Consider the following 26572-nt stretch of genomic DNA (forward strand, 5'->3'; position numbering starts at 1 on the left):
TCCAGGCTCTAGTCCCCACTCGGCCATTCAGCTCCCTGGGTGACTTTGGGCCAGCCACTGACTGTCAGCCTGACCTACCTCACAGGGTTATTGTGAGCATAAATTGGAGAGGAGCACGACCATGTAAGGAAGAGGAAAAAAGGTGGGACATAACGTAATAATATATGAAATAAAATAAGGCCATGGTCTTTAAAGGCTGGTATTCAACAGAGGTGTCCCCCCACCACCACCTTTTACACACAGACAACCCTTCTCACAGTTCACGGAGACCCTCCAGCTCCTCCCTGGCTGTTTCTCCAACAGATCTCTCAAGAGGAGGAGGTTTCTCCAGAATAAACGTCCCCGTGGGAGAACACACAGCCGGAGAGGCCTCCGGAAGAAGGCTCCAATGCGAGCTAACCGCCCACCTGAGGACCTCTCCCGCTCCTCAGAGCCCTGGACAAACAGATCATCCGCTTCTTCCTGCCAGGAGATGAGATCCCTTCTGGGAACTGGAAGCCCTTTGCAGAGGAGAGAAAGAGAGGAATTACTCCCGGCACTTCTGACTATTTTAAACCACTGATCCGGGGATGAAGGAGCAGGCCCCCTGCCCAGAATCGCTGCCTCCGTGGATCACAAGCAGAGTCTAGGTAGCCCCTGACTTGTTTCCGCTGGCAGCATTGCTTCAAAGGGTTTCTCTGTTGCTTATTGGGCTTCCTCCGATGGTTTCGCGCTTCTTGATCTCCTTCGGTTATTAGAACGCCTTTTTTTTTACTCTTCCCCCCTTCCTTATGCTAGTAAGTTTCACGTCTGTTTCTAAAGCTTGTGTGTGCTTTAATCGGTTGTAGCCTCGGGACTAAACTCAGAGCCTCTTCCGCTTTGCCCTTGCTACTGTTTAGAATCCTGGCCTTAGGGTGCGAAATAAGGGGGTGTCAGCTTGAACCCTTATTTCTGTGCCCCGGAAGTGTGTCCTGGAAGTAGCCCCTGGCTCAGGCTGGCTTGGGATGTTAAGAGGGTGCATGTGGGGGGGGGGGGGGGCGTCTACCAGATCCTTTGTTTGCCCGCTGTCCACAGAGCAGTTGCGCCTTTTGAGGAGACCCCTCTTTCCCCGTCTACATTCCCCCTTTATTCGTCACACAAGGGACCTCTTGTCTTGGGAGGGGTCTTGCTTTCCTGGCACATGGATTGGAAACAGGGAGGGGAATCCAATTTCAGAAAGCTCAGAAAACTATTGGATGGGATCTAGTGGCTAGAAAGGAGGTCGGAGGGAGAGGAAGATATTATTATTATTATTATTATTATTATTATTATTATTATTATTTATATAGCACCATCAATGTACATGGTGCTGTACAGAGTAAAACAGTAAATAGCAAGGCCCTGCCGCATAGGCTTACAATCTAATAAAATCATAGTAAAACCATCTTGAGAGCTGAAATACAGAAATCAAAATCACAAACCATCTCCAGTATTGGAGGCAGTAAGCCTGTGTGCACCATTTGCTGGGGAACATGGGTGGGAGGGTGCTGTTGCACCATGTCCTGCCTTGTTCATCCCTGGCCGATGGCTGGTTGGCCGCTGTGTGAACTGAGTGCTGGGCTAGATGCACCCTCAGTCTCATCCAGCATCAGGGCTCTGCTTATGTTCTTACTCCCATGAGAAGAAAAAATGGTTTTAAAAAAAATAATCCTGGATGACTGCACAAGGACCTGCCCCCTGCATTGAGAAGGGGGTTCATCTAGATGACCTCCAAGCCCCCTTCCAACTCTGGGATCCCAGGATGTCCCAGCTGAGGGACTGGGGAAGCCTTACCCAGGGAGACCAGAGTCCCGTAATTCTCCTCCATGACGGCCCTGTGCAGAGCCCTCTGGCCTGGATCTAGCAGAGCCCCCTCCGCCTCCGTGAAACGCACAGCCACCTCCTCAAAGGTCACCGGAGCCTGGAAGAGGAAGAGGTCCTCTGAGCGGAGGATGTAAAACAGAGAGTTGGAGTGAAGGGGTTGGAGGTCCCTCCTTCAGCACCCAAGGCTCCCTGAAGGACGTCCGAAACCTCCCTGGCAGCCAGCTGTGAGGGGCGGTTCTCTCAGGCCCAGGGAGATGGGCAGGGGACCGAGGCCCCCCATACCTGTTCCGGCTGCCCAGACGCTCTGTCCAGACCACCACAAAGAGGAGGAGGAGCCCCCCGTGTCTTTCCGCCATCTCTGATCATTATCGTCCCATTTCCTAAGAGGATCAACAATAAAAAGACGGTGAGATAATGCTTTATACTTCAGAAGTACTTTGCATTTCAGCTTCTAGTGTGAAATAATTTTTCTCTATTTCATTTTTTGGCCACCACTGACATTATATCAATTCTTAGTCTATAGAAACAAGTCTCCTTTTTTCAGCTGTTAGAGGGAGGTTTATTCTCCCCACACAAAAGTGGCCCACGGACGTCAGGCCTAGGTGAAAGAGGGAGACAAGGCTGAAACGTGCCACAAGGATCCTCACCCAGAGAGGCGGCAGCTCCGTCCCCCTCCTGCAGGGCCCCCCTAAGCAGCCGCCTCTGTCCAGTCCCCGATGGAGCCTTCGCTGGTCCAGCAACATCCATGGCTTCTTGGGCTGACATCTCCTGAGCCTGGAGGAGGAGGAGGAGGAAGAGGAACCCTTGTTACGTCTTTGTGCAAGGAAGGAGGCAGGCGGAGGCCAAGGGTGGCGTTTCCCCGTCTCTCTGCGTTCGCGTCTCCTTCGACACCTCTTCTGCCTCCCAAACCCTGAAACTCCCTCACAGCCAGGTCTTTGGCAGATGGAAACACAAGGATCCCTGGATTGGAACCAGGAAATCCACCCTGGCATTAGAAGAGGATGGGAACAGGGAACCTCAGACCCCCCTCTTAAAGCCCAGTGGCAGGAGAGGGAGCAGCTGCCTGATGTTCCCCTCCTACCTGGAGGACTGTGCAGCTGGCGGGAGAAAGAAACACACACACACACCTGTCCTTTCCTGGAACCTCCCAGCCCCCCCTTCAAGTGTCTTGTGATGCCTCCAAGAGGGACCAGATCCACACACTGGGTCATTCAGTACTGGGGGGCAGGAAATGGAGATACTGTGTGTATGAGGGGAGGATCTTTAAGGTCTCTGCCCCGCGGAGCTCCCAGAGGGAATCTCTCCCTCACCTGCCGCCGCTCCTCCGCCTGGCTCAGGAGGAAGCCTTCGGCCAGGGCCACCGCCTGGGCGCTGCTCTCCGGCCTGCACTCCCGCACCCAGCTCTCCATCTCCGGGGGCAGGACGGCCAGGAACTGCTCCAGCACCACCAGGTCCAAGACCTGCTTCTTGGGCCGCCATTCCGGCTCCAGCCACTGGCGGCAAAGGCGGTGGAGGCGGCTGCAAGCCTGGCGGGGGCCCTCGGCCTCCTGGTAGCCAAAGGCCCGGAAACGCCGCCGGCGCTGCTCCTCCTCCTCCCATTGGGCGCTGCTGCCCTTGGGGCTCTCTGGACCGGTCCTTCCATAGAGCTCCCCGTCCTGGGCGGTGCCTTCTCCCATGTCAGAGTCCAGCTCTTCCGTCTTCACTCTGGGCTCCATCTCAGGGGGTCCCAGCTCCATCCTTCAGACAGGGAGGGGGTCGCATCCTGCAAAGGTCACAAGCCCTTGATTTGTCACCTGGCTTGAGGATGGGAGGGGAGACTCAGGTAGGGGGTGGGAGGTGGGGGGGCAGGCAAGGAGGGGGGAGCTGCCCCCCTCCTCAGAACAGCCTCCCCCCCCATGGCTGCTCCCTTGGCAGCCCTGCCTGCACCCATCCTGCTGCCCAGGGGTCCGTGGCGCTGAGGCCTCCTCCTGCCCGGCCCTGCAGAGAGGTGGAAGAGGGGGAAGGAACCTCGGAAGAGCCCTGCAGAGGCTGGATCAGGCCCGGGGGGCCCCTCGCCCACCGTCTGGACCCCCCCAGCAACTCCCTCCAGTGGGGGGCTAAGCCCCAGAGGGGTCTCCCGCACAGTTGGGGAACATGGGCTGCGGAATCCCCCTTCCTCCTCCTCCTCCCCCTCCCTGCACCCACCAGCAGGAGAAGTGGCTCCTTGGAAGAGGAGGGGGGGCGAAGGGGTCCTTAAAGTGAAACGGGGGTCGGTCCACCAGCCCCTCCGTCCCTCCCCCCCCCCCGGGGCCTCTCTAGGAAGCGGCCCTTTCGCTCTCTGTGGCTTTAACCGTCCCCACCACGTGCCCCACGTGCTTCTGGCAGGATCGGGCACGGAGACGGGACCCCACCTCGCCCCCAAATGCTGCAGGGTTGCCCCCCCCCTCCGCCTGCCTCCCCAGGGGGGGAAACCAAACTTCCCTCCCCCCAGCCCCGCGTCCCCCCTTGCAGCCCCCAGACCCCTCCCAGGTCTCCCAAGGTTGGGGGGGGAGGGCTCTTTCTGCCCTAGAGCAAACCCCTTTTCCCGTGGGGCGCAGAGGGGTGTGTGTCTGGCGTTCCCTGGGCTCCCCGGACCGCCTACTCGCGTGCAAGGGAACGCAGCCAGGAGGCTCCACGCGCTCCTGACCTTGCAGGATCGGGAGCTGCGAGGGGACCGATCCTGGGGGGTGGGTGGGGGGAGTCCGGGGCCGGGTGAGGTGGGCGACCGACAGCCCTGCAGGCGCCTTGTACTACTACAACTCCCATGAACCCCAGCCAGCCTGGCCAAGGATTGCGGGACCTGTAGTCCAAAAGGGCCGGAGCTGCCCTCCCCTGCTCAAGGGCTCAAGCGGCCGCCTGCCAAGCCTTCGCGCGCCCACCCCCACCTGCATCCCCGGGGAAGCTGCGAAGGGTCTGTGGCAGGGTGGGTGGGTTAGAAAATCTTGCACGCAAGTAGACGCGTGTCCCTCGGATCTTCTGAACTGACGCAGGGCACGGCCCCGATCCTCCGCCCACTTCCCGCCATGCCTGGGGAGGCTGGCAGGTCCGATCCCAGAGGCGGGAGGCGGGACGCAGATCCCGTGCTGGGCTCGAGGGCCAAGCAGCAGCCGCACGTCTGAAAGGGCGCCTGAATTGGGCCTCCACGAGCGCATCGGCCAGGTCCAGGAGATTGAGTAGCCTCCGCGCTGCCCAGGGCCTCCCGCAGCTGCTCCACGCGCGCCCGCAGCGGCTGCCCCCGCTGCCCGACTTCACCTTCGACTGCCCCCGCGATGCCCGCAGCGCCTCGATCTGCTCCTGCTCCTGCACCCGCACCAGGGCCAGCGGTGGACACCCGAGCCGCCGCCATCTCGCCCGGCCCCCGGCCCCGCCTCCTCCTCCGGCCCCGAGCCCGTGGCGGAGCCGCCTGCCTGCCTGCCTTCCCTCCCTCCCTTTCAGACTCCTCTGACACCGGGCCCAGGGCAGGGGCTGCCTGACGGTCCGTTGCCCGCAGCTGGACGGACGAGGGCAATGGCGACTCAGAGCGCGTGCAGAGGGCTGCACAAGCAGCCCCGAGGGCGGGAGTCCTCCAAGAAACAGCGGCCTTCCCATGTCTGAATTATGATGATGATGATTTTATTACATTTATATACCGCCCCAAAGCTCTGGACGGTTTACAAAGATTAAAACACACAACATAGAAAAGTCTGCAGGCGTGTGTTCTGCTGCTCCCCGGGGGGAGCAGATGGGGTGGACAGGGCAGGGAAATGGCAGAGTGCGGCTAAACACTGGGGGAAACGCCGTGAGAGCGCGTAGTTAAACTATGGAACTCACTACCACAAGATGTGGAGGTGGCCACCGATTTGGATGGCTTTAAAAGGGGGTTGGATAAATTCCTGGAGAAGAAGGCCATGGCTACTAGCCCTGATGGTTGTGTGCTATCTCCAGTATTTTGAGGCAGTAAGCCTGTGTGCCCCAGTTGCTGGGGAACATGGGTGGGAGGGTGCTGTTGCACCATGTCCTGCTCTGTTGGTCCCTGGCTGATGGCTGGTTGGCCCCTGTGTGAACAGAGTACTGAACTAGATGGACCCTTGGTCTGATCCAGCATCAGGGCCCTTCTTATGTTCTTAACCTAATAACCTAGAAGTAGACCTACACCACTCCCAGCTGTTGCACCGTGTCCTGCTTTGTTGGTCCCTGGCCAACGGCCAGTGGCAGCACCGGGGTGAGTGTGGGGGGACAGGGCTCCTGCATCTTTAACAGCTGTTTAGAAAAGGGAATTCCACCAGGTGTCATTTCCATGCATGCAGCACCTGGTGAAATTCCCTCTTCATCACAGCAGTTAAAGCCGCAGGAGCTATGCTAGAGTGACCAGATTCAAAAGAAGGCAAGGCTCCTGCAGCTTTAACTGTCGCGATGAAGACAGAATTTCACCAGGTGCTGCGTGTGTAAAAATGATACCTGCTGGAATTCCCTTTTCTGTGCAACTGTTAAAGGTACAGGAGCCCAGTCCTCCTTTTCATAGGGTCACCCTACGTGTAGCTGCACCCTGCAGGGCAGAGCCTGCCTTGAGCAGGGGGTGGATTGGATGGCCTCTGAGGACCCATCCAAGCCCATGATCATAGAATCATAGAATAGCAGAGTTGGAAGGGGCCTACAAGGCCATCGAGTCCAACCCCCTGCTCAATGCAGGAATCCACCCTAAAGCATCCCTGACAGATGCTTGTCCAGCTGCCTCTTGAAGGCCTCTAGTGTAGGAGAGCCCACAACCTCCCTAGGTCACCGATTCCATTGTCGTACTGCTCTAACAGTCAGGAAGTTTTTTCTGATGTCCAGCCAGAATCTGGCTTCCTTTAACTTGAGCCCGTTATTCCGTGTTCTGCAGTCTGGGAGGATCGAGAAGAGATCCTGGCCCTCCTCTGTGTGACAACCTTTTAAGTTTTGAAGAGTGCTATCATGTCTCCCCTCAATCTTCTCTTCTCTAGGCTAAAGATGCCCAGTTCTTTCAGTCTCTCTTCATAGGGCTTTGTTTCTAGACCCCTGATCATCCTGGTAGCCCTCCTCTGAACACGCTCCAGCTTGTCTGCATCCTTCTTGAATTGTGGAGCCCAGAACTGTACGCAATACTCTAGATGAGGCTTAACCAGGGCCGAATAGAGAGGAACCAGGACCTCACGTGATTTGGAAGCTATACTTCTATTAATGCAGCCCAAAATAGCATTTGCCTTTCTTGCAGCCATATCGCACTGTTGGCTCCTATTCAGCTTGTGATCTACAACAATTCCAAGATCCTTCTCGTTTGTAGTATTGCTGAGCCAAGTATCCCCCATCTTGTAACTGTGCCTTTGGTTTCTATTTCCTAAATGTAGAACTTGGCATTTATCCCTATTAAATTTCATCCTGTTGTTTTCAGCCCAGCACTCCAACCTATAAAGATCCCTTTGAAGTTTGTTTCTGTCTTCCAGGGTATTAGCTATCCCACCCAATTTTGTGTCATCTGCAAATTTGATCAGCGTTCCCTGCACCTCCTCGTCCAAATCATTAATAAAAATGTTGAAGAGCACTGGGCCCAGGACCGAGCCCTGCAGCACCCCACTCGTTGCCTCTCCCCAGTTTGAGAAGGTTCCATTGATAAGTACTCTTTGAGTCCAATTCTGTAGCCAACTGTGAATCCACCTAATAGTTGTTCCATCTAGACCACTTTTAGCTAGTTTGTTAATCAGAATGTCATGTGGTACTTTGTCAAAAGCTTTGCTGAAGTCAAGATATATGACGTCCACAGCGTTCCCACAGTCCACAAGGTTGGTTATCCTATCAAAAAATGAGATCAAATTAGTCTGTCAGGATTTGTTCCTGACAAATCCATGTTGGCTTCTAGTAATCACTGCATTGATTTCAAGGTGTTTACAAATTGACTTCTATATAATCTGCTCCAGAATTTTCCCACGGATGGATGTCAGACTGACTGGTCTGTAGTTCCCAGGTTCCTCCTTTTTGCCCTTTTTGAAGATAGGGACAACATTAGCCCTCCTCCAGTCGTCCGGCACCTCACCCGTCTTCCATGATTTTGCAAAGATAATAGACAGAGGTTCTGAGAGTTCTTCTGCTAGCTCCTTCATTACTCTTGGATGCAGTTCATCGGGCCCTGGAGATTTAAACTCATTCAAGGAAATTAGGTGTTCTTTGACCATTTGTTTATCAATCTCAAACTGCAATCCTGCCCCCTCAACTTCTGCTTCACTTGTTCTAGGGGCCTCATAGACCCGCTTTTGGGAGAAGACTGAGGCGAAGTAGGAATTGAGAACTTCAGCCTTTTCTTTGTCGTCTGTTATCAATTTGCCATCCTCATTAAGCAGTTGAACCACCATTTCTTTCATCTGTCTTTTACTACTCACGTATCTGAAGAAAGCCTTTTTATTGCTTTTAGCATCCCTCGCTAATCTCAGCTCATTCACAGCTTTAGCCTTCCTGACGCCATTTCGGCACTTCTGCGCCACTTGCCTGTACTCTTCTTTTGTAGCCTGGCCTTCCTTCCACTTCCTATATGTATCCTTTTTTTGTTTTCAGGTCATCTCTAAGCTTTTTGTGGAGCCACATTGGTTTCCTCTGTTGTCTTCTATCTTTTCTCCTTGTTGGAATTGTTTGTAACTGTGCCTTTAAAATTTCATTTTTTAAATACTCCCACCCATCCTGCACTCCTTTTCTCTTTAGGCTCCCTTGCCACGGGACCTTACTTATCATAGTTCTGAGTTTATTAAAATCAGCTTTCCTAAAATCCATTCTCCCACAACGACTACTCTTCTCTTCTTCTTGGTTGACCTACCTTCTGCCTCTTGGTCACTGTAGCATGGTGTCTCCTGTACTTCTTCCTCTGCAAATTGTCCTTCAGTCTCATCCTCCAGTAGCTGAAAGCAGTTGCTTAACTCCAATGGCTCCACCGGTGCAGAATGCCTTCTAGTTCTTCTGCTCCTAACTGTCACTCTTTTCCAGAGAGTTTCCTCTTCACTGGCTTTCCTCCCCTCAGCATACTCCACTTCTGCTTCAGCTGGCTGTTGTTCTTCAATCTCATGTGCTTCTTGTTGCTGTTGCAGTTCCACCGTTCGGTCTAAGAACTCCTCGACTTCTCTTATTCCTTGGAGGGTGGACACTCGCTGCTCAAGTCCTCTCACTTTTTCTTCCAAAAGTGCCACCAGCTTGCACTTGTTGCAGGTATTCGCCATGTTGAGCTCAGGCAGAAACTCGAACATTGCACACCCTTTGCAGGTCACCACCTCTAGGGACTCCTTTCCATCCATATTGTCGATTTCTGCTTTGTTTTTTTCCCTTTTTGATTATAGTGGAATTGCCTTTGCTTTGTTGTGATCTTAAAGCCTCTCCTGTGGATGTCACGGAAGAGGCAGGTTCATCGGGAAGGCCTTAGGGGGAATCATAGAATTGTGGTGCTGGAAGGGTCCACGAGGATCATCTAGTCCAGCCCTGTGCAGGGACATAAGAACATGAGAAGTGCCCTGATGCTGGATCAGACCCAGGGTCCATCTTGTCCATCACTCTGTTCACACAGTGGCCAGCCAGCCATCGGCCAGGGACCAACAAGCAAGACATGGTGTAACAGCACCCTCCCACCCATGTTCCCCAGCAACTGGTGCAATTCAACTCCCCATGAGAGGTGGCTGCCCAGCCTCTTCTTACAAACCTCCAGAGCGGGAGAACCCACAACCTCCGTAGGCGTAAAGAACCAGAGCGACTCCGGTTTCCTGGGTTCTAGCTTTCGTTTTCTCTAGTTGCGGTTCAGGATCGGTTCGCTCTGCGTCAGGGCTGGGGGAGCCTGGTTCATCTTGAAGTAAAATGCCTCCTGCTTCCAGGCCCCAAAGTGCTTGGCTCTGTGGGGAAGAAGTGGGGCTCTTGCACCTGGGCCTCTGGTGCGAAAAGCGACGCCCTGGGACCTCTCATTCCATCAGGGAGCACCAGAGACCGGCATAGCTAAAGTATTGCAGTGGGTGGGTGCTCCGCCTAGGTCCTTTTCTCATTCAAGTTTGGTGCAGCTTCTGAAAAGGCCCTTCCGCAAGAAAGCCACAGAGGTCAGCTTAGGTTGTTTTAATGTTCTATTCTACATTGGGGTCCTTTCCCCAACTGTTGGATGTATCCTTGCAAGCTCTTTGTGACTTATTTGGTATTGTAACTTCCTAATTCCCCTTTGCTACACTTGTAAATATACTGTCGGCCTCTTACGCTGCGTCTTCCTTTCCAGTTGGGTCAGTGCGAAGTCCAGTGCGTTTCTGCGGCTGATGCTACTAACTTTGCATTTGTCGTGGACTTTGGTGAGGTTGAATTTGATGGCCAGTTGTTGGCAAATTATTTTTGCAGTTGCATTATCTAGCTTGCTCAAAGTTCTCTCCATGGTTTACAGGAGATTAAAACCTTAAAAATACAGTATGAAATACAAAAGAAAAACTATTTACATAAAAACCGTTAAAGACAATCATTATGTTGATTATATGCTGTCAAATATCTGAGAAGCTTGATTAGTTTGGGGAAAGAAGGATGACAATGTAGGCGCCAGGCAGGCCTCACTGGCGGGGGGGGGGGGAGTTCAACGGTTGAGGGGCCACCACTGAGGAGGCTAGCACAAACAGCGGTGAAGGCTACCAATTTGTATGGTTTGTAATGGGGGTTAGACAAATCCATGGAGGAGGAGGCTATCCGTGGCTACTAGTCCTGATGGCTAATTGCTACCTCCAGTATCGCTCAAAGCTCCGTAAATTCAAATGTAGCCTGCAAAGAGGAAAAACTTGCTGTATCCAGAGAGGCTAATAGCAAAGCTGACCCAGCTCTGAATCCAGAACAACTTAAGAAACTGCAGGACAAAGTGGATAAAAGTAAACAGGATGTTCTTAAGACAAAGGATAAGTATGAAAAATCTCTTAAAGACCTGGATGGTACTACACCTCAATATATGGAAAATATGGAGCAAGTTTTCGAACAGTGTCAGCAGTTTGAGGAAAAACGTCTCCGTTTCTTCCGAGAAGTATTGTTGGAAGTTCAGAAACATCTTGACTTGTCTACTGTTACAAGGTAAATATGCAAGATGGAAGGTCTTGCATACTGAAGTTGTCTTTGTGTGAAAGAGTCTAATAAGAATAAATAGTGCTGTACAGTTCAGTACTTAATAAACGATAGAGGGACTGGGGGGGTGACAGATGTCTGTTCTAACATCCTTCTTTGAATTCGCCGACTTCTAAAATATTTGTAAGTACCCTTATTAAAATTAATTTGTTAGAGTTGCCCAGTAATTGGAACAATTTTATTGTCTATCAAAAGATTTTGATAAATTGGTTAGTCGATTAACCATTGCAGCCTCTACTGTAAAAATTAACATAAGTGAATTTTTGATAATGTAAATATGAAGGTAGGGTTCCTGTCTGTTGAAGGCCACATTCCCTCAAGTATAATCTGTTGGGGGCTTCCCTTTCCTCACTTTCTGCCACGCCGTTTCCCCCTTTTCTAGTGGGCTGCTAGAGAAGGAACAGATTACTCTTGCCAGAGTTATAGTGATTGCTTTTAGAGGTTTTTGAAATTAGGCCAATTGTAAAAGGTGTTCTTCTCCATATGCAACAATAATACGCTGCTGGGGTTGCACTGCGGAATCCCATGGGATACGTTCCAGGACAGGGAAAAGTGCCTGTCCTTCACCTGCCCTGCCTGGTTCTTGCTGGCAGGGCTATAGGTAGACAGGACTCTGAAATTAGATTTGCGCTCTTAAGCAATGTAATGGCTGGCAATTAGTATTAGTTGTTAAATGCTGGATTGAAGCTTCCCCTTTATTTTTTGGAATTCTTTTCTCTTAAAAGTCCAGGTCAATAGTAAGAATACAGCGATTTCAGATGGATTAATCCGAAGAGGTATATAACCTTTTCCTCTTCGCCAATAACTAACTATCCGACAAAGCAAATTGCAAAACCAAAGGTAGAGAAATACGAGAAAATAGCAAAGAAGCTGAAAAAAACTGAAACTAAAATCCTAATCTAACAAACAGTTTCTAGACTCTAATCTCACTAATAGAAGGAGGAGAGCTTACCTACAGCGTGTTTTCAGTTCTGTAACCGAGAGCTTCAGCTATTGGGCGGTATAGAAATGAAATGAAATGAAATCAATCAATCAATCCACCCTCTGGAAGGAAGACGCCCCCACCACGCCCCACCCCCCCCGACCGGGCAGTTTGGGAGGCAGAACAAGCGGAGGAGGAGGAGGAGGATGGTGCGGCTCGCGCTGCCCGCGGGGCGCCTCCTGCTCCTGGCTGCAGCCGCCGCCGCCTTCCTGCCCCTGCTGGGGGGCTGCGCTGGTAAGTCCCTGCGGGCGGAGTGGGACGGTTGGTTGCAGAGACGCGGGCAGCAGCAGCAGCAGCAGCATTCGCACCCAGGCCCCTTTGCGCCGCGGAGTCCTGTCCTTTGCGCCCTGTTCCCGCACCATCAGCCACAGGCTCACGCGGAGACCTGGGTTAGGCCTGCCTTCCCCCCACCTACTGTTCCCCGGACTTCAACCCCAGGCAACATAGAGCCCACGGCCAACGCTTGATTTATTTTGTGCCAGAATAAACGTGTGAGTCTTTAAAGTGCCGCAAGACTCGGATCGAAGCTTATGGGCCCTGGGGAGCCCTTCGCCTTTGCCTCCAGCACGGTGTGCGTTTTGTAAGCTCTCTGGGGCAGAGCCTGCTTCAGTTCTCTATCTCAGGCAGCGCCTGGACGTGCCGGGCTGGTTCAAAGACATTTCGCCTCAGCGGAGGGAATAGCAAAATATGCCTAAAATCGCCACGCCCTTGTTGGGGGAGGGGAGTCACTGATCCTCTCCCAGCATCAAGGGAGGATATGGACTCCCAATTTCCATCAGCCCCAGCCAGAATGGCTAGTGGTGATGGGAGTTCTAGTCCAAAAGCATCGCCACTCCCGCTTTCAAAGGTTTTAAAAATGACAATCTTCAGGCACCTGGGTGAATTTCTACGGAGCCAAAATGTTTATTATTTATTTATTTCATTATATTTATACACTGCCCCATAGCCAAAGCTTTTTGGGAGGTTTACAAAAGTTAAACACAACGAACATTAAAAACAGATATACAAACATTTTAAACCATCAAAAGCATAAAAACAATACTGATTTAAAACAACCATTCTGGGGTCAATTAAAAATTCAGCATATGTTATTAACTGCCTGAGAGAAGAGAAAAGTCTTAACCTGGCACCGAAAAGATAACAATGTTTCCTTCTCTTTACCAGCCCCCAGGTAGCAAACTCTTGGTTGGGGAGGAGTCCTATTGGACTCAATGCGTCTTACTCCTCTGTAGACATAGAATCATAGAATAGTAGAGTTGGAAGGGGCCTCTAAGGCCATCGAGTCCAACCCCCTGCTCAATGCAGGAATCCACCCTAAAGCATCCCTAACAGATGGTTGCCCAGCTGCCTCTTGAAGGCCTCTAGTGTGGGAGAGCCCACAACCTCCCTAGGTAGCTGATTCCATTGTCGTACTGCTCTAACAGTCAGGAAGTTTTTCCTGATGTCCAGCCGGAATCTGGTTTCCTGTCACTTGAGTTCGTTATTCCATGTCCTGCACTCTGGGAGGATCGAGAAGAGATCCTGGCCCTCCTCTGTGTGACAACCTTTTAAGTATTTTAAGAGTGCTCTCATGTCTCCCCTCAATCTTTTCTTCTCCAGGCTAAACATTCCCAGTTCTTTCAGTCTCTCTTCATAGGGCTTTGTTTCCAGACCCCTGATCATCCTGGTTGCCCTCCTCTGAACACGCTCCAGCTTGTCTGCGTCCTTCTTGAATTGTGGAGCCCAGAACTGGACACAATACTCTAGATGAGGCCTAACCAGGGCTGAATAGACAGGAACCAGTACCTCACGTGATTTGGAAGCTATACTTCTATTAATGCAGCCCAACATAGCATTTGCCTTTCTTGCAGCCATATCGCACTGCTGGCTCCTATTCAGCTTGTGATCTACAACAATTCCAAGTCCCTTCTCATTTTTAGTATTGCTGAGCCAAGTATCCCCCATCTTGTTACTGTGCATTTGGTCTCTCATGTCATGACCCTGTGGCCCTCAGTCAGAGCCAAGTTGGAATGGGACGTAGTGACTCTCCCTCCCACAGTTGTACTGGCCAGTCTGCTCTCTGCAAATATGTGAAAAGGAATCAGTTACCTGGGGAGGTTGTGGGCTCTCCCACACTAGAGGCCATCAAGAGGCAGCTGGACAACCAACTGTCAGGGATGCTTTAGGGTGGATTCCTGCACTGAGCAGGGGGTTGGACTCGATGGCCTTAGAGGCCCCTTCCAACTTTACTATTCTATGATTCTAAGGGGTGGCACGTATTCCAAATTAATAAATGGAAAACAAGAAACGAAAACAAATCAGGAGGAACCGTCACTTGCCTTCTCCCTGTCAGTTTAAACTTATGCTGTCTCCATCAGCTGTTAATTACAGATTAGAATTCTATTCCATATACTCTCGGACATAAGAGTCCAAACAGTCTACCACGGGGATTAGAACTTGCAGCCATTACACCAAGCCTATATGTTTATGATATGGTGAACTCCTAACTTTTGTAAATTGAAAATGTTCATTACTGTATACAGTCCAGAATCATCATTTAATACAATATTTATACATTTTCTTTTGTTTATAATCTCTCAAGTTCATGACATGTTCTTGTACTTGTTTAATCACCAGTAATTCTCTAAACTCTTATTCATGCATGTATGTTATGGTTGCCAGTGATGTGGCGATGTGCACTTCTCTGCCTTAGAGATTGGAGGATCATGATCAAGTGATCTTGATAGGCTGGAGTGCTGGGCTGAAAACAACAGAATGAAATTGAATAGGGATAAATGCAAGGTTCTACATTTAGGGAATAGAAACCAAAGGCACAGTTACAGGATGGAGTATACTTGGCTCAGCAATACTACAAACGAGAAGGATCTTGGAATTCTTGTAGATCACAAGCTGAATAGGAGCCAACAGTGCGATATGGCTGCAAGAAAGGCAAATGCTCTTTTGGGCTGCATTAAGAGAAGTATAGCTTCCAAATCACGTGAGGTCCTGGTTCCTCTCTATTCGGCCCTGGTTAGGCCTCATCTAGAGTATTGCATCCAGTTCTGGGCTCCACAATTCAAGAAGGACGCAGACAAGCTGGAGCGTGTTCAGAGGAGGGCAACCAGGGTGATCAGGGGTCTGGAAACAAAGCCCTATGAGGAGAGACTGAAAGAACTGGGCCTGTTTAGCCTGGAGAAGATAAGATTGAGGGGAGACATGAGAGCACTCTTCAAATACTTAAAAGGTTGTCACACAGAGGAGGGCCAGGATCTCTTCTCGATCCTCCCAGAGTGCAGGACACGGAATAACAGGCTCAAGTGACAGGAAGCCAGATTCCAGCTGGACATCAGGAAAAACTTCCTGACTGTTAAAGCAGTACGACAATGGAACCAGTTACCTAGGGAGGTTGTGGGCTCTCCCACACTAGAGGCCTTCAAGAGGCAGCTGGACAACCCTCTGTCAGGGATGCTTTAGGGTGGATTCCTGCATTGAGCAGGGGGTTGGACTCGATGGCCTCAAGAGGACCCTTCCAACTCTGCTATTCTATGATTCTATGATTTTATGGTCCCATAGCTGTGAGATATTTGTTATCTAAGCACACATGTGTAACCTTGTCATTCATGCGCATTCTTCATTAAATGTTTTTTAAATGGTTATTAAATGTTTGCCAAACATTCATTAAACGTTTATTATATGATTGTTAACTTTTGTAGTTTAGATAAATTATATTGAAGCTTTTGGTATTTATGCAACACACTGGGCTTCCTCGTCACAGTGCACCTAACTTTAGGAGTATTGGTGGATCCTTTCCCTTTCTTTTCAAATCTATTAATGGGTCACGAGTCCTGGTTTGTGTTCAAGGGAATTTCCCACTTTGCTGCACAGGAAATGAATTCAGCAAAGTCATTAAAAACACCCACCCACAACCCAACCAGATCAGGGAAGAACGCAAAGCAGGACTTGGGTTTTTAAGGTCATTTCTTTTTTGTTTTTAATCCTACTAGAATTAAATTGTTGGGGATCACTAATATTCTCTCTCTCTCTTGAACCTCTAGAGACGACAAGAGGGGGTAGAGATTTTCACCCAGTGCCCGCTTCCAGTTTACTCCAGCACAAACTAAGTCAGGGCCTAGCAGGGGTTGGCCCCAGAAGCCCGTGCCAGCTCCAAATAGGGGCCCTCAGGGGGACGTCCTCCTTGCCCCCTAGGTCTCCAGCTGCCCTTTGTCGCCTTACTCAGGATTCCTCCCCACTTGCTTGGCAGCCAGAGAGCCAGGAGGCCGTGAGGCGCCGGCTCCTCCTCCTCCTCCTCTTCCTTGCAACCACCTTTGTCTGGGCCAAGTGAGTGTCAACCGGCGGGAGGGGGGGAGCAGCAGCAAGGCCAGGAGGCTCTGGGAAGAGGGCCTTTTTTAACTTTGTGATTTATGACTTGGTTTTTAATTTTATGACTTGGTTTTTAACGTTTTGGTGCAGCACCCTGGTTGCGTTAGCTTGTAATATTGCATTTCTATTTGGCCTTTTTCCGCCCCTTGCAAGGAGCCCAAGGTGCCTCTCGTGACCCCCTCCTCCCAATGGGCCTGTTCAGATGACACGCTAAGCCATGGTTAGGCAATTAATGCAGCAAACAGTTAGTGACCGTGTTTAAACCATAGTTATGTAGCCACCATGGTTAAGAACGGTTAACGCGGGATTTGTATTAGGGAAACGTGTAATCTAAGGAGGCAACAGCTTGCAGCGCAGGAAAAGTTGGAGGTAGAGATTAGGAAGTTGGAGAAAGATTATTGGCAGTGTAAAAATAAACATAAATTAATAGAAATACAAGCAAAGAAAAAAGAATTAGAGAATATAAATATTGAGCAAGTTCAGAAAAATATAATTTATATGAAAAGGGAGTATTTTGAAAACAGCAATAGAAATTCTAGATTGCTTGCCAGGCTCACACAAAAGGAAAAAGCGAGGAATGGGATAGGAATATTGAAGGATAAACAAGGGGATTATTGTCACATAATGAAGGGTAAAATAAAAATCTTTCAAGAATTTTATCAAGAATTGTATAAAGGAAAAGATATCCAAAAAAAGAAGTTGGAAGATTACATAGAAAAGTATATAAAGAAGGGAATTAAAACAGAACATAAAGAGTTAATGGAGAAGGTAATAACTCAAAGAGAAGTTGAAGAGGTAATTGATAATTTGAAAGTGGCAAAATCACCTGGGGTAGATTTATTTTATTTATTTTATTTATTTAAGGATTTTTATGCCGCCATTCAGCCAAAAAAGGCTCTCACAGCGGCTTACAAAAGTATTTCTTGACAGTCCCTGCCCACAGGCTTACAATCTAAAAGACATGACACAAAAGGAAAGGGGATTGGGAGGGAGGAGGAGGGGGGAAAGGAAAGCAAACTCAGGCACTACAATCTTAGTTGGAAAGTTCAGCAGTTACAGGTGACAGCAGGAGGGAGGGGGCTCTCAGCTGGAGCTGGACCCAGGCACGGTGGAGAGGTGCCTGGGTGCTGCTTCCTCCCTCACTGGTGGCCTCTAGATGGTTTAGGATCGGAATATTATAAAGTTTTTAGAACGCTTTTAGTACCGAAATTATTGAAGCTGTACAACGCTATATTGGAAGGAGAGAAGACACCAGAATCATGGGAACATTCATTGATAATTTTAATTCCAAAACCAGATAAAGACTTGACTGTCCCTGATTCATATAGACCTATTTCATTAATAAATCAAGATGTTAAAAATTTTTCAACTATCTTAGCAAAACGGTTAAATAAATTTATAGCTGAATACATAGGGGAAGATCAATGCGGATTTGTAGCGGGCAGACAGATGCACAATTTAGTGGGAAGAGTTTTAAATGCAATACAGGTGATAAAAAAAATCTAAGATTAAGGCAGGAATTTTGGCACTGGATATTTTTAAGGCTTTCGATTGTGTGAGCTGGCAAGCTTTAAAGATGGTTCTAAATAAAATGGGATTTGGAAATAAATTTAAAGCTATAATAGAACAGTTGTACTCTCAAAATACAGCCGTAGTGGTAGTGAATGATGGAGTTACGGATAAGATACGACTAGCCAGAGGGACAAGACAAGGATGTCCACTCTCGCCGGTCCTGTTTGTAATGGTTATGGAATTATTGGCGAATGCAATAAGAGATGATGGGGAGATAGAAGGAATAGGTGGTATTAAAAGAATAAAACTGAATATGTTTGCAGATGATACCTTGCTAACTATTAAAAATCCAATAGGAAAGATGGGAAGAATTAAACAACAATTGAGAGAATTTGAGGAAATTACCGGGTTAAGAATATACTGGTCCAAATCAGAGACGATGTTATTTAATTATACTAAAAAGGAAGAGAAGGATTGGGAAGAAAAGGGAAGAGAAATGAGAGTTAAGGAACAGATTAGATATTTGGGAATTAAAATTACACAAAATTTAGAGAGTTTAGAGAAAGAGAATCTAAATAGTTAAAAAAAGAGGTTTTAGTAAAATTGGAAAAATATAAAAGATTAAATTTATCCTGGTTTGGAAGAAGAGCACTAATAAAAATGAAGATATTAGCAAAGATTAATTTTGTGTTTAGGATGTTACCAATAAAAATTTCAGAATCAGAAATTAAAAGTTGGCAAAATATCATAAATAATTACTGTAATGGAGGTAAGAAAGTGAGGGTAAATAAGAATAAATGGTATTTATGTCAAAAAAAGGGAGGATTGGGTCTCCCAAATATTAAACTATATTATGTAGCTAATAGGTTAAGACATATTGTGGAGGTAATTATAGGAATAGGAGAATTAGACTGGATGGATGATAAAACTACAAGTAATATAGAGATTAATTTGGAAAATGTATTTTTTAGGGAAGGGAAAAAAAATGGGTTGAAAGTATAGGTAATCCGCTCTTGTGGTTTCACTGGGAAATTTGGAGTAAATACAAAGGGGAGTTGCTCCCGAGCAACTCACCCTTATCACCGGTAATAATGCTAAAGAATTTCCCAGAGGAATTAAAGAGTAGATTAAGTAAAGTTTTAATGGAAAAAATAAAATGAAATTAAGGGAATGGTTAAGAGAAATGAATACAAGAGAGGATTTGGAAGAGGTTTTAAAAGATATAAAATTAACTTGGTTAAATTATAGGCAATTAGAACAGTGGACTAAAAAGTGGGTAAGAGAAAATGGAGATTGTAGGGAATTGACGAAGTTTGAGGAATTAATAGTTAAGAAAGAAAATGATAAGGGAAAAAGAACAGTGTCAAAAGGATTAATGAGTGAAATATATAGAATACTGTTGGAGAAAGGGTCGATGGATAGTTCAGGTAAAATGGTTTGGGAGACAGACTTGAATGTACAAATAGGACAACAGAGCTGGGAGGGACTATGGAAACAAAGAGTGTTGAGAAACATGTCAGTAAGAATAAAAGAGAATTACTTTAAAATTATATGGAGGTGGTACCTAACCCCGGTTAGATTAAATAAGATAAATAATCAACATTCAGCAAATTGTTGGAGAGGATGTGGGGGAAAAGGAACGTATTTACATATGTGGTGGGAATGCAAATATGTACAAAAATTGTGGAAGATGGTGTTTTTGGAGATTGAAGAAATTGTGGAATGAAGATAGAGCGAACACCTAAAGTAGCATTACTGTCACTATTTGAAGACTTAAAATGTAAAAAAGAAACTAAGGAATTGATAACGAATTTGCTGACTGCAGCAAGATTGATAGTAGCTAGGAACTGGAAGATTCAAGGGGATTATTGTATTGAAGTATGGGATATAGCTATTAATGATAAATTCACTTGTAATATTAAATGGAGAAGAGGTATAGCTAAATCAAATGATTTTGAAGGAATTTGGAAACAGTTCCTAATATTTGTGTTTTCTAAGGGAAGTGGGGAACCACCAGCAGAAGAAAGTATGAGATTTTGGAATCAGGAATGAGATCCTGAGGTGGGGGGTGCACTTATATGTTAAGTTTGATTATGTTACTTAGATATGATATTGATGTTATTCAACATTTATATAGTATGTTGTTTTGTTTTAATTGTAATGGTGTATGTTTAAGTATTGTAGAAAATAAAAAATAATAATAATAATAATAAAAAAAGAATGGTTAACGCGACGCAATAAACCACAACGTTTGGATCGAGATGCTGAACCACCGTGGCTTAGCGTGTTGTCTGAACAGGGTCAATATTACCCTCGTTATAACCTTGTGAGGTAGGTTAGGCTTAGATCCAGTGACTAGCCCCAGATCACGCAGAGACCCTGCAGGAGGAGGAGGCAGGATTTGCCCAGAGCTCGTTGGGCTTCCAGATCCTGGATCAGCAAGCTCTTGGGCGGTTCCCTCTGAGAACAGCCGAAGCCGGCAGAGACCCCCCTGCCCAGCGGAACCACGAAACACAACTGAAGAGGTTTGGGAACTGTGCAAACAGGGCTGCCCAGAAGAGGGAACTGAGATAGGTGAAGCCCCTCCAGGGAGGGCTAGAAAAGTCCTGCCTGCAGAGTCATGGCTGTTGCCAGTCAGTGTCAGCCATGCTGAGCGAGATGGACCAGGGCGGAGGGGGTTTCTGACTCCATAGAAGCCGGCTTCATAGAACCTCCCAGAGAGCTTCGGCTATTGGGCGGTATAGAAATGTAATAAATAAATAAATAAATAAATAGAGTTCAAGGGGGCCTCTAAGGCCATCAAGTCCAACCCCCTGCTCGACGCAGGAATCCACCCAAAAGCATCCCTGAGAGATGGTTGTCCAGCTGCCTCTTGAAGGCCTCTAGGGTGGGAGAGCCCACCGCCTCCCTAGGTCATGGGTTCCATCGTCATACTGCTTCCTGTATTCCTACGCCCTGCCAGCCTTCCCTGGCTGCCTTCTTCCTCCAGGCAGCAAGCACCTTCTTTGTCTTTGCCGTGGAAGAGAGCCAAGCCGCGGGTGATCCTTGGAGAAGCGGCCCGGCTGGTTTTCTCCTGGCCGAGTTAGTGCTGTGGCCAAATGTTTCTTCCTCCACCCTCACATACATATTTGCTCTAGGATTCCTTTCTTCTGATCCTGGGTGCTTTCTTTTTTTAAAAATTGAACATTTATTTATTTATTTATTTATTTATTACATTTCTATACCGCCCAATAGCCGAAGCTCTCTGGGCGGTTCACATCTTATTTCACTGTACAGGCTGGATTTAGCAGGGTGCCTGTTTCATTTCTTCTCCCCACACTGGCTCTGCTGCAGAAAGGGCATCTTCATCATCATATTTTATATACAATATATATATATATATATATATATATATATATATATATATATATCCCCTAAAGTTCCCTCTGTTGCAAGCTGGCCAGGAAGCCAACACAGGACCAAGGAGGTCACTGCTTCAAGGAGCAGCTTCAAAGCGCAGCACTCGTCCGTGCCCTGAAAGCCACGTGTGCGGAACGGGGTGTGTGCGGAGCATCAGATGTTCTGCTTCTCGGAGCAGTCCTGTGAGGTGAGCCAGCAGCAGAGGCAGTGCGACTGGTGGATTGGGTCCCAGGTCTCCGTGGCTCCTGGCAGCCCCTTGCCCTAACCCAGGAATGAGAACGGAAGTTGGCACTCCCAGCAAAGGGCGGCCCTGCCCAGAAGCACAATAGATGCAGGGCAAACTCCAGCTCAAATGGTTTCATTTCATACGTTTTTCTGCCCAAGCTGCTGGTCTTTTCCTCCTCCCTCCCACTTCCTTCCCTTACATCTCCTGTCTTGCTAGACTGTGGCCCTGAGGCCGGGACTGTCCGATGGTGGGTTCTTGTGGGCTCCCCAGGAGTCTTTTTCATGGAAATGCTTTGAATAACTAAATAAGGAAATCAAATGGATGCACCGCAGGGCCCCAGACCACCTCGCCCTTCTCCTTCTCCTTGCCCAAGGGTGAGGATCTCACAACATTATGGAGCCAGTCCCAGGAAGGAGAGCAGCAGGTGCTTCAAGGGCTGTGGCCAAGATGGCCACGGCATCCCTGCTTTGACGTGTGGGTAGAAAGCGTCCGTGTGGCCTGTTCCCTCCTGAAGAACCAGAAGCAGGTCTCCAAGGGGAGAAACAGTGGCCTCGTCTTGACAAGTCTGTCTAGTCCAAGACTTGATTCTTGCTCCCACCCCCACCCGGTCCTCTTTGCTTTCTTGGGCATCTCTTTCTTTCGCAGTCGGACACACACAAACTCCATCGCTGGCTTCCTCGTGGGCAAGTGTCTGTCGAGCCTACAGACAAGCTCTTTTGATGGAGCACAATGGGGGTCCTGTTATGGGGGGGCAAAGGGCCGCCCTTTCTGTCTTGGTAGAGGGGGCAGGGGATTCATAGGTCCATGTGGGCTCTCCCACACTAGAGGCATTCAAAAGGCACCCTCCCACCCATCTGTCAGGGATGCTTTAGGGTGGCTTCCTGCATCGAGCAGGGGGTTGGACTCGATGGCCTTGTGGGCCCCTTCCAACTCTTATTATTCTATGATTTTATGGAGGTACCTGCAACTCCCTAATTTTCCCCTCTGTTTGGCTTTTCCAGGCCCTTCCTCCTCCTCCTCCTCACATTCCCTCCGCTTCTTCTACACGTTGATGTCTGATCCTGGCCAGGGTCAACCCGAGTTCATCGGGGAAGGCTACTTGGATGACCAGCTCTTTGCTCGCTACGACAGCGTCACGAAGAGGGCGCTTCCTCGGGTGCCGTGGATCGAAGCCATTGAGAGGGAGCACACCCACTTCTGGGAGCAGAACACGCGCAGGGCCCTCAACTCTGAGCTGAGGTTCAGGGGGGACCTGGTGACCCTGCAGAACCACCACAACCAGAGCGGGGGTGAGTGGTGGAGGCTGGGCAGGGCAGAGACCGGCTTTGACGTGGTTGCCCCCCCCCCAGTTCTGAAAGGCTGGAATGCCTCTCCAAAGCTCAGTGGCTGGACACCACAGCTTTGGGGGATTGGGGCCGCAATCCTTTTTGCTGGAATTCGGTCCCTGAGAACGTCTCTGAAAAGAGGGGTTTGGGGATTGCGCAGCCCTGCTGTAGACCCAACTTTGGAGGTAGGGAGGAGGAGGCAGAGATTCCCCCCACCCCCACTGCATTTCTCAGTCGCAGGCCAGCCGCTGCGGGGATGCTTCCAGGGGTGCTTGGAAGTGCAGGGAGCTTGCGGGAATAATTCCCACCCAGCAACCTGCATTAAAGCATCCTTGGGATGGTGGACAAGAGCAGGTCCTCCTCCCAAACATGTGTTTTGCAGGTCTGGAGGGCAGCAACGGAGGAGGGAAGGAACAGGGGCCCGCCTGACCTGGCCCCAATCCACACAGCCCTTGTGCTCCGGCCAGCTGTGCGTGTGTGCGCGTGTGTCTCTTTTAGGCTCCCATACTTGGCAGCGCATGTACGGCTGTGAGCTGAGAGCGGACGGGCGCCGAGGCGGCTACATGCAGTATGGCTACGACGGGGCAGACTACATCAGCCTGGACAAGGAGACCCTCACCTGGACGGCCGCCAGCGCCATGGCCCAGGTCTTTAAGAGGAAGCGCGAGGCCAACCTGGCCTACTCCCAGCACCTGAAGGCCTACCTGGAGGAGGAGTGCGTGGAGTGGCTGCAGACCTTCTTGGCCTACGGGAAGGAGGCTCTCAGGAGGAGAGGTGAGGGGGGCAGCCGAGGCGGGCGGATCGGGGAGCATGTCAGGCTGTAGCCCTTCTGTCAGGTGGCGTGATTGTCTCTATGGAGGTTCTCTGTACTCAAAAAACAAACAACCTCCCTGCAAGAAGAACTCTAGCTCCGCAGGGCGATGGCTGGACCCTCATTTGCTGGTTTTCTAAATGAAGGGAAATCATTTTAACTATGGCTTGTCCTTCTGTGCAAACCCAGAACCATGTGTTATTTCATAGAATCACAGAATAGTATTTATTTTTATTTATTTATTTATTAAATTTATATACCGCCCCATAACCGAAGCTCTCAGGGCGGTTTACAAAAGTTAAAAACGGTAAATATTAAAAAGTATACAAAATTTTAAAACCATCAGAGTTGGAAGGGTCCTAAAAGGCCATCTAGTCCAACCCCCTGCTCAATGCAGGAATCGCCAGCTTCCTTGTGGGGAAGTATCTGCCGTGCCTACAGAACGGCCCCCTCTGCAAGCTCTTTTGATGGAGCACAATGGGGGTCCTGTGGTCCTGTTATGGGGGGGGAGGGCCCCCCTTTCTGCCTTGGTGGAGGGGGCGAGCGATTCAGCAAGCTACAACCTAGAACCATGGCTTGTTCCTTGGCTACATCATCGATTGCCCACTCACAAGAGCGCCCTGGAACTGCTCCTCCTCTTCACCGTTGCAACCTGCTTGTTCACCTGCCTCCTGTTTGGCCAAGACAGCGGAGGAGGAGGAGGACGAGATCCCATGGCCAGCTTCCTCCCTGGCTTCCTGCCTGCCAAGCCAGCGAGTGGCAGCCATGAGGAGGTCGAGGATGAGGAGCCAGGGCAGCTGGGGACCATGGTGGTGCGAAGGAAGACGCCCCGAGGGAGGGGTCCCGGGCAGAGCGTCTTCTCCAGGGACCCTCGAGCCGGCACCGGCTAGCGCCATTGACCACACCATTGCCATTTCCCCAGAACCCCCGGCAGTGACCGTGGGCCGCACAGAGCGCTACGACAGCCGGGAGACCCTCGTGTGCCGGGCCCACGGCTTCTACCCCAAGGAGATCAGCGTCGCCTGGAAGAAAGACGGGGACGCCTGGGTGCAGGAGACCCTCCGCGGGGGTGTCGTCCCCAACTCAGACAGGACCTACCACACCTGGGCGAGCACCCAGATTGACCCCAAGGACAGAAGCCGCTACCGGTGCCACGTGGACCACGCCGGCCTGCCGAAGCCCCTCGTCTTGGCCTGGGAGGAGCCTGGTGAGAGGTGGCAGACGAGAGAGGGTGCAGGGGGAGATCCAGGGCAGGGACTGGCAGGCGGATTTCCACCTGGAGAGAGGAGTCGAGCACCCTAGTGGGACCCTTGGCTCTCTGGAGGGTGCAAAGTGGGTGTCCCCTTGCACTGACGTTGACGTCAGGAGGAAGCGTAACCACTCCCAGGGGGTGGGCAAAGTTACTCTGGGTACGGGGCGGGGGCAGCAACTCCCCTTGGGCCAGCAGGAAACGCCCTCTGCTTCTTTTTCTTTCTTTAGGCTGGGAATCCAGATGAAAATTACGAGCACGAACAAGAAAAGGCAGCACAGTATAAACCTGTAATGGTCAATGCACAGCCACAAGCCCTCTCTCTGAACATGCCATAAAGTAGCGGTTCAGGTCACTGGGTATGTTTTTAAAGGGAGAGGCCCTGCCAGCTTCTGGGAAGGGCTTGTTCTGTTGGCTTTGAGTAGACCTCCTGGATGAGGGAAACCTGTCATATCAGGGGGCCGCGCCAAAGAAGGCCCTGCTTTGCATAACCAACATTTTAATATCTGGATCAACCCTTTGTGTGGCCATTCCCTGGGGGAAACACACACACACACACACACACACACACACACACACACTTTTGTGGTTCCTTTTGTTCGACTTAGCTTTCATGAGCACCCACCCCTGGACTCTTCGGACATGCAGGATTGCTGAATAACAGGGGCAGATTTTGCCCTGTTCTTTCCATCATTTTGATCTTTTGTCTCATTTCAGCCTCATCCCGTTGGGGTCTCATTGCTGGAGTTGTCTTGGTGGCCTTGGCTGCTGTTGCCCTGGTGGTGACCGGGGCCATCTTATGTACCCGTAAGCAACCTGTGGGTGTCTTTTCAGAGAGTGGGTGGAGGGAAGATATTGATCTAGGACTGTTCCTGGACAGGGATAAGGTGGCTGCCAACGAGCTACGAGGCCCCGTTCAAGGTGCTAGCATGAGTGTACGAAGCCCTAAACAGCTCAGGACCCAGGACCATGAAAGACCATCTTCCCCAATGCTGAACAGCCCAGGATTTAAGAATAGCTGGGGAGGGGTTGAAATGTGGCTTGTGGGGCTAGCACATGAGGCAGGGCCTTTTCAGTGGCTGCACCCCAGCTGTGGAACTCAGTTCAAGAAGTGATTTGTGGGGGGGAGAGCAGGAAAGGAAATTATCTGTTGTAAAAGTCGATTGAGGATGTGCTGAAGGCTTCCTGGCAGCATTAGCTGGTGGCCTTTGAGGGCCATGGGTTGGCCACATCAGGTTGAAAAGGGACTGGGGACGGGGAAGCACTCTGAGCAGAGATCTTCCTGATGAAGGCCTGTCTTAATTATCAGGCAGGTTCTTCGTGGTCCACGCTTGTAGCTCTGACTCTTGGGTTTCTCTGACATCAGGTCAGCAAAGGCTGTTTCCGCACGGCCAGGGCCCAGACGCAGGGCGAGGCCAGGAAGTGCCGGAGAACCTGGTGGGCCTGCACAACTGGAGGATCTCCTCGTACCTGAGAGGGCCCCTGCCTGAACCCGGAGAGGGAGGCCTCCCCATGCCAATGAAGCCAGAGGCCTATACTGAGGGCCCTGCAGAGCCCCTCGCCAGGTAGCCCAGTGACCTCTTCACCCCTTTCAAGCCCCCGCGCCCATTTGCAAGTATCAAAGAAATGGCTGGAGCTGAGAGACTGGCCGACGAGGCATCCGAGGGAGAAGTCCCTTGATCCTAAGGAGCTCGCGACTGAGGTCTGCCCTTATTTTTAGCGCTGCCAAATTAAACCAGCAAAACACATCCACTGAGAAAGTCCAAAATGA

At 49.7% G+C, this 26572-nt stretch overlaps 2 protein-coding genes across 2 annotated transcripts in view; both read left to right on the forward strand.

Annotated features, from left to right (window-relative positions):
- The window catches only part of LOC134396428 (zinc finger protein 664-like), a 151611-nt gene that overhangs the window by 91324 nt on the left and 33715 nt on the right, over positions 1-26572 (forward strand). The window lies entirely within an intron of this gene.
- Positions 12067-26370, forward strand: LOC134395837 (major histocompatibility complex class I-related gene protein-like). Its single transcript, XM_063121996.1, has 8 exons — positions 12067-12309; positions 20781-20872; positions 22062-22099; positions 22418-22705; positions 23240-23515; positions 24475-24759; positions 25519-25608; positions 26168-26370. Exons 1-8 carry the CDS (start codon positions 12067-12069, stop codon positions 26368-26370), a joined length of 1515 nt encoding a protein of 504 aa, XP_062978066.1.

The sequence above is a fragment of the Elgaria multicarinata genome, chromosome 3 (assembly GCF_023053635.1).
Source record: "Elgaria multicarinata webbii isolate HBS135686 ecotype San Diego chromosome 3, rElgMul1.1.pri, whole genome shotgun sequence".
Classification (NCBI taxonomy): Eukaryota; Metazoa; Chordata; class Lepidosauria; order Squamata; family Anguidae; genus Elgaria; species Elgaria multicarinata.

Bases quoted from the DNA above. Each gene is read 5' to 3' on its own strand.
- LOC134395837 (XM_063121996.1), top strand. From the start codon at position 12,067: ATGGTGCGGCTCGCGCTGCCCGCGGGGCGCCTCCTGCTCCTGGCTGCA. The intron at 22,706-23,239 runs GTGAGTGGTGGA...TGTCTCTTTTAG, and splicing joins CCACCACAACCAGAGCGGGG to GCTCCCATACTTGGCAGCGC. The intron at 25,609-26,167 runs GTAAGCAACCTG...CTCTGACATCAG, and splicing joins CGGGGCCATCTTATGTACCC to GTCAGCAAAGGCTGTTTCCG.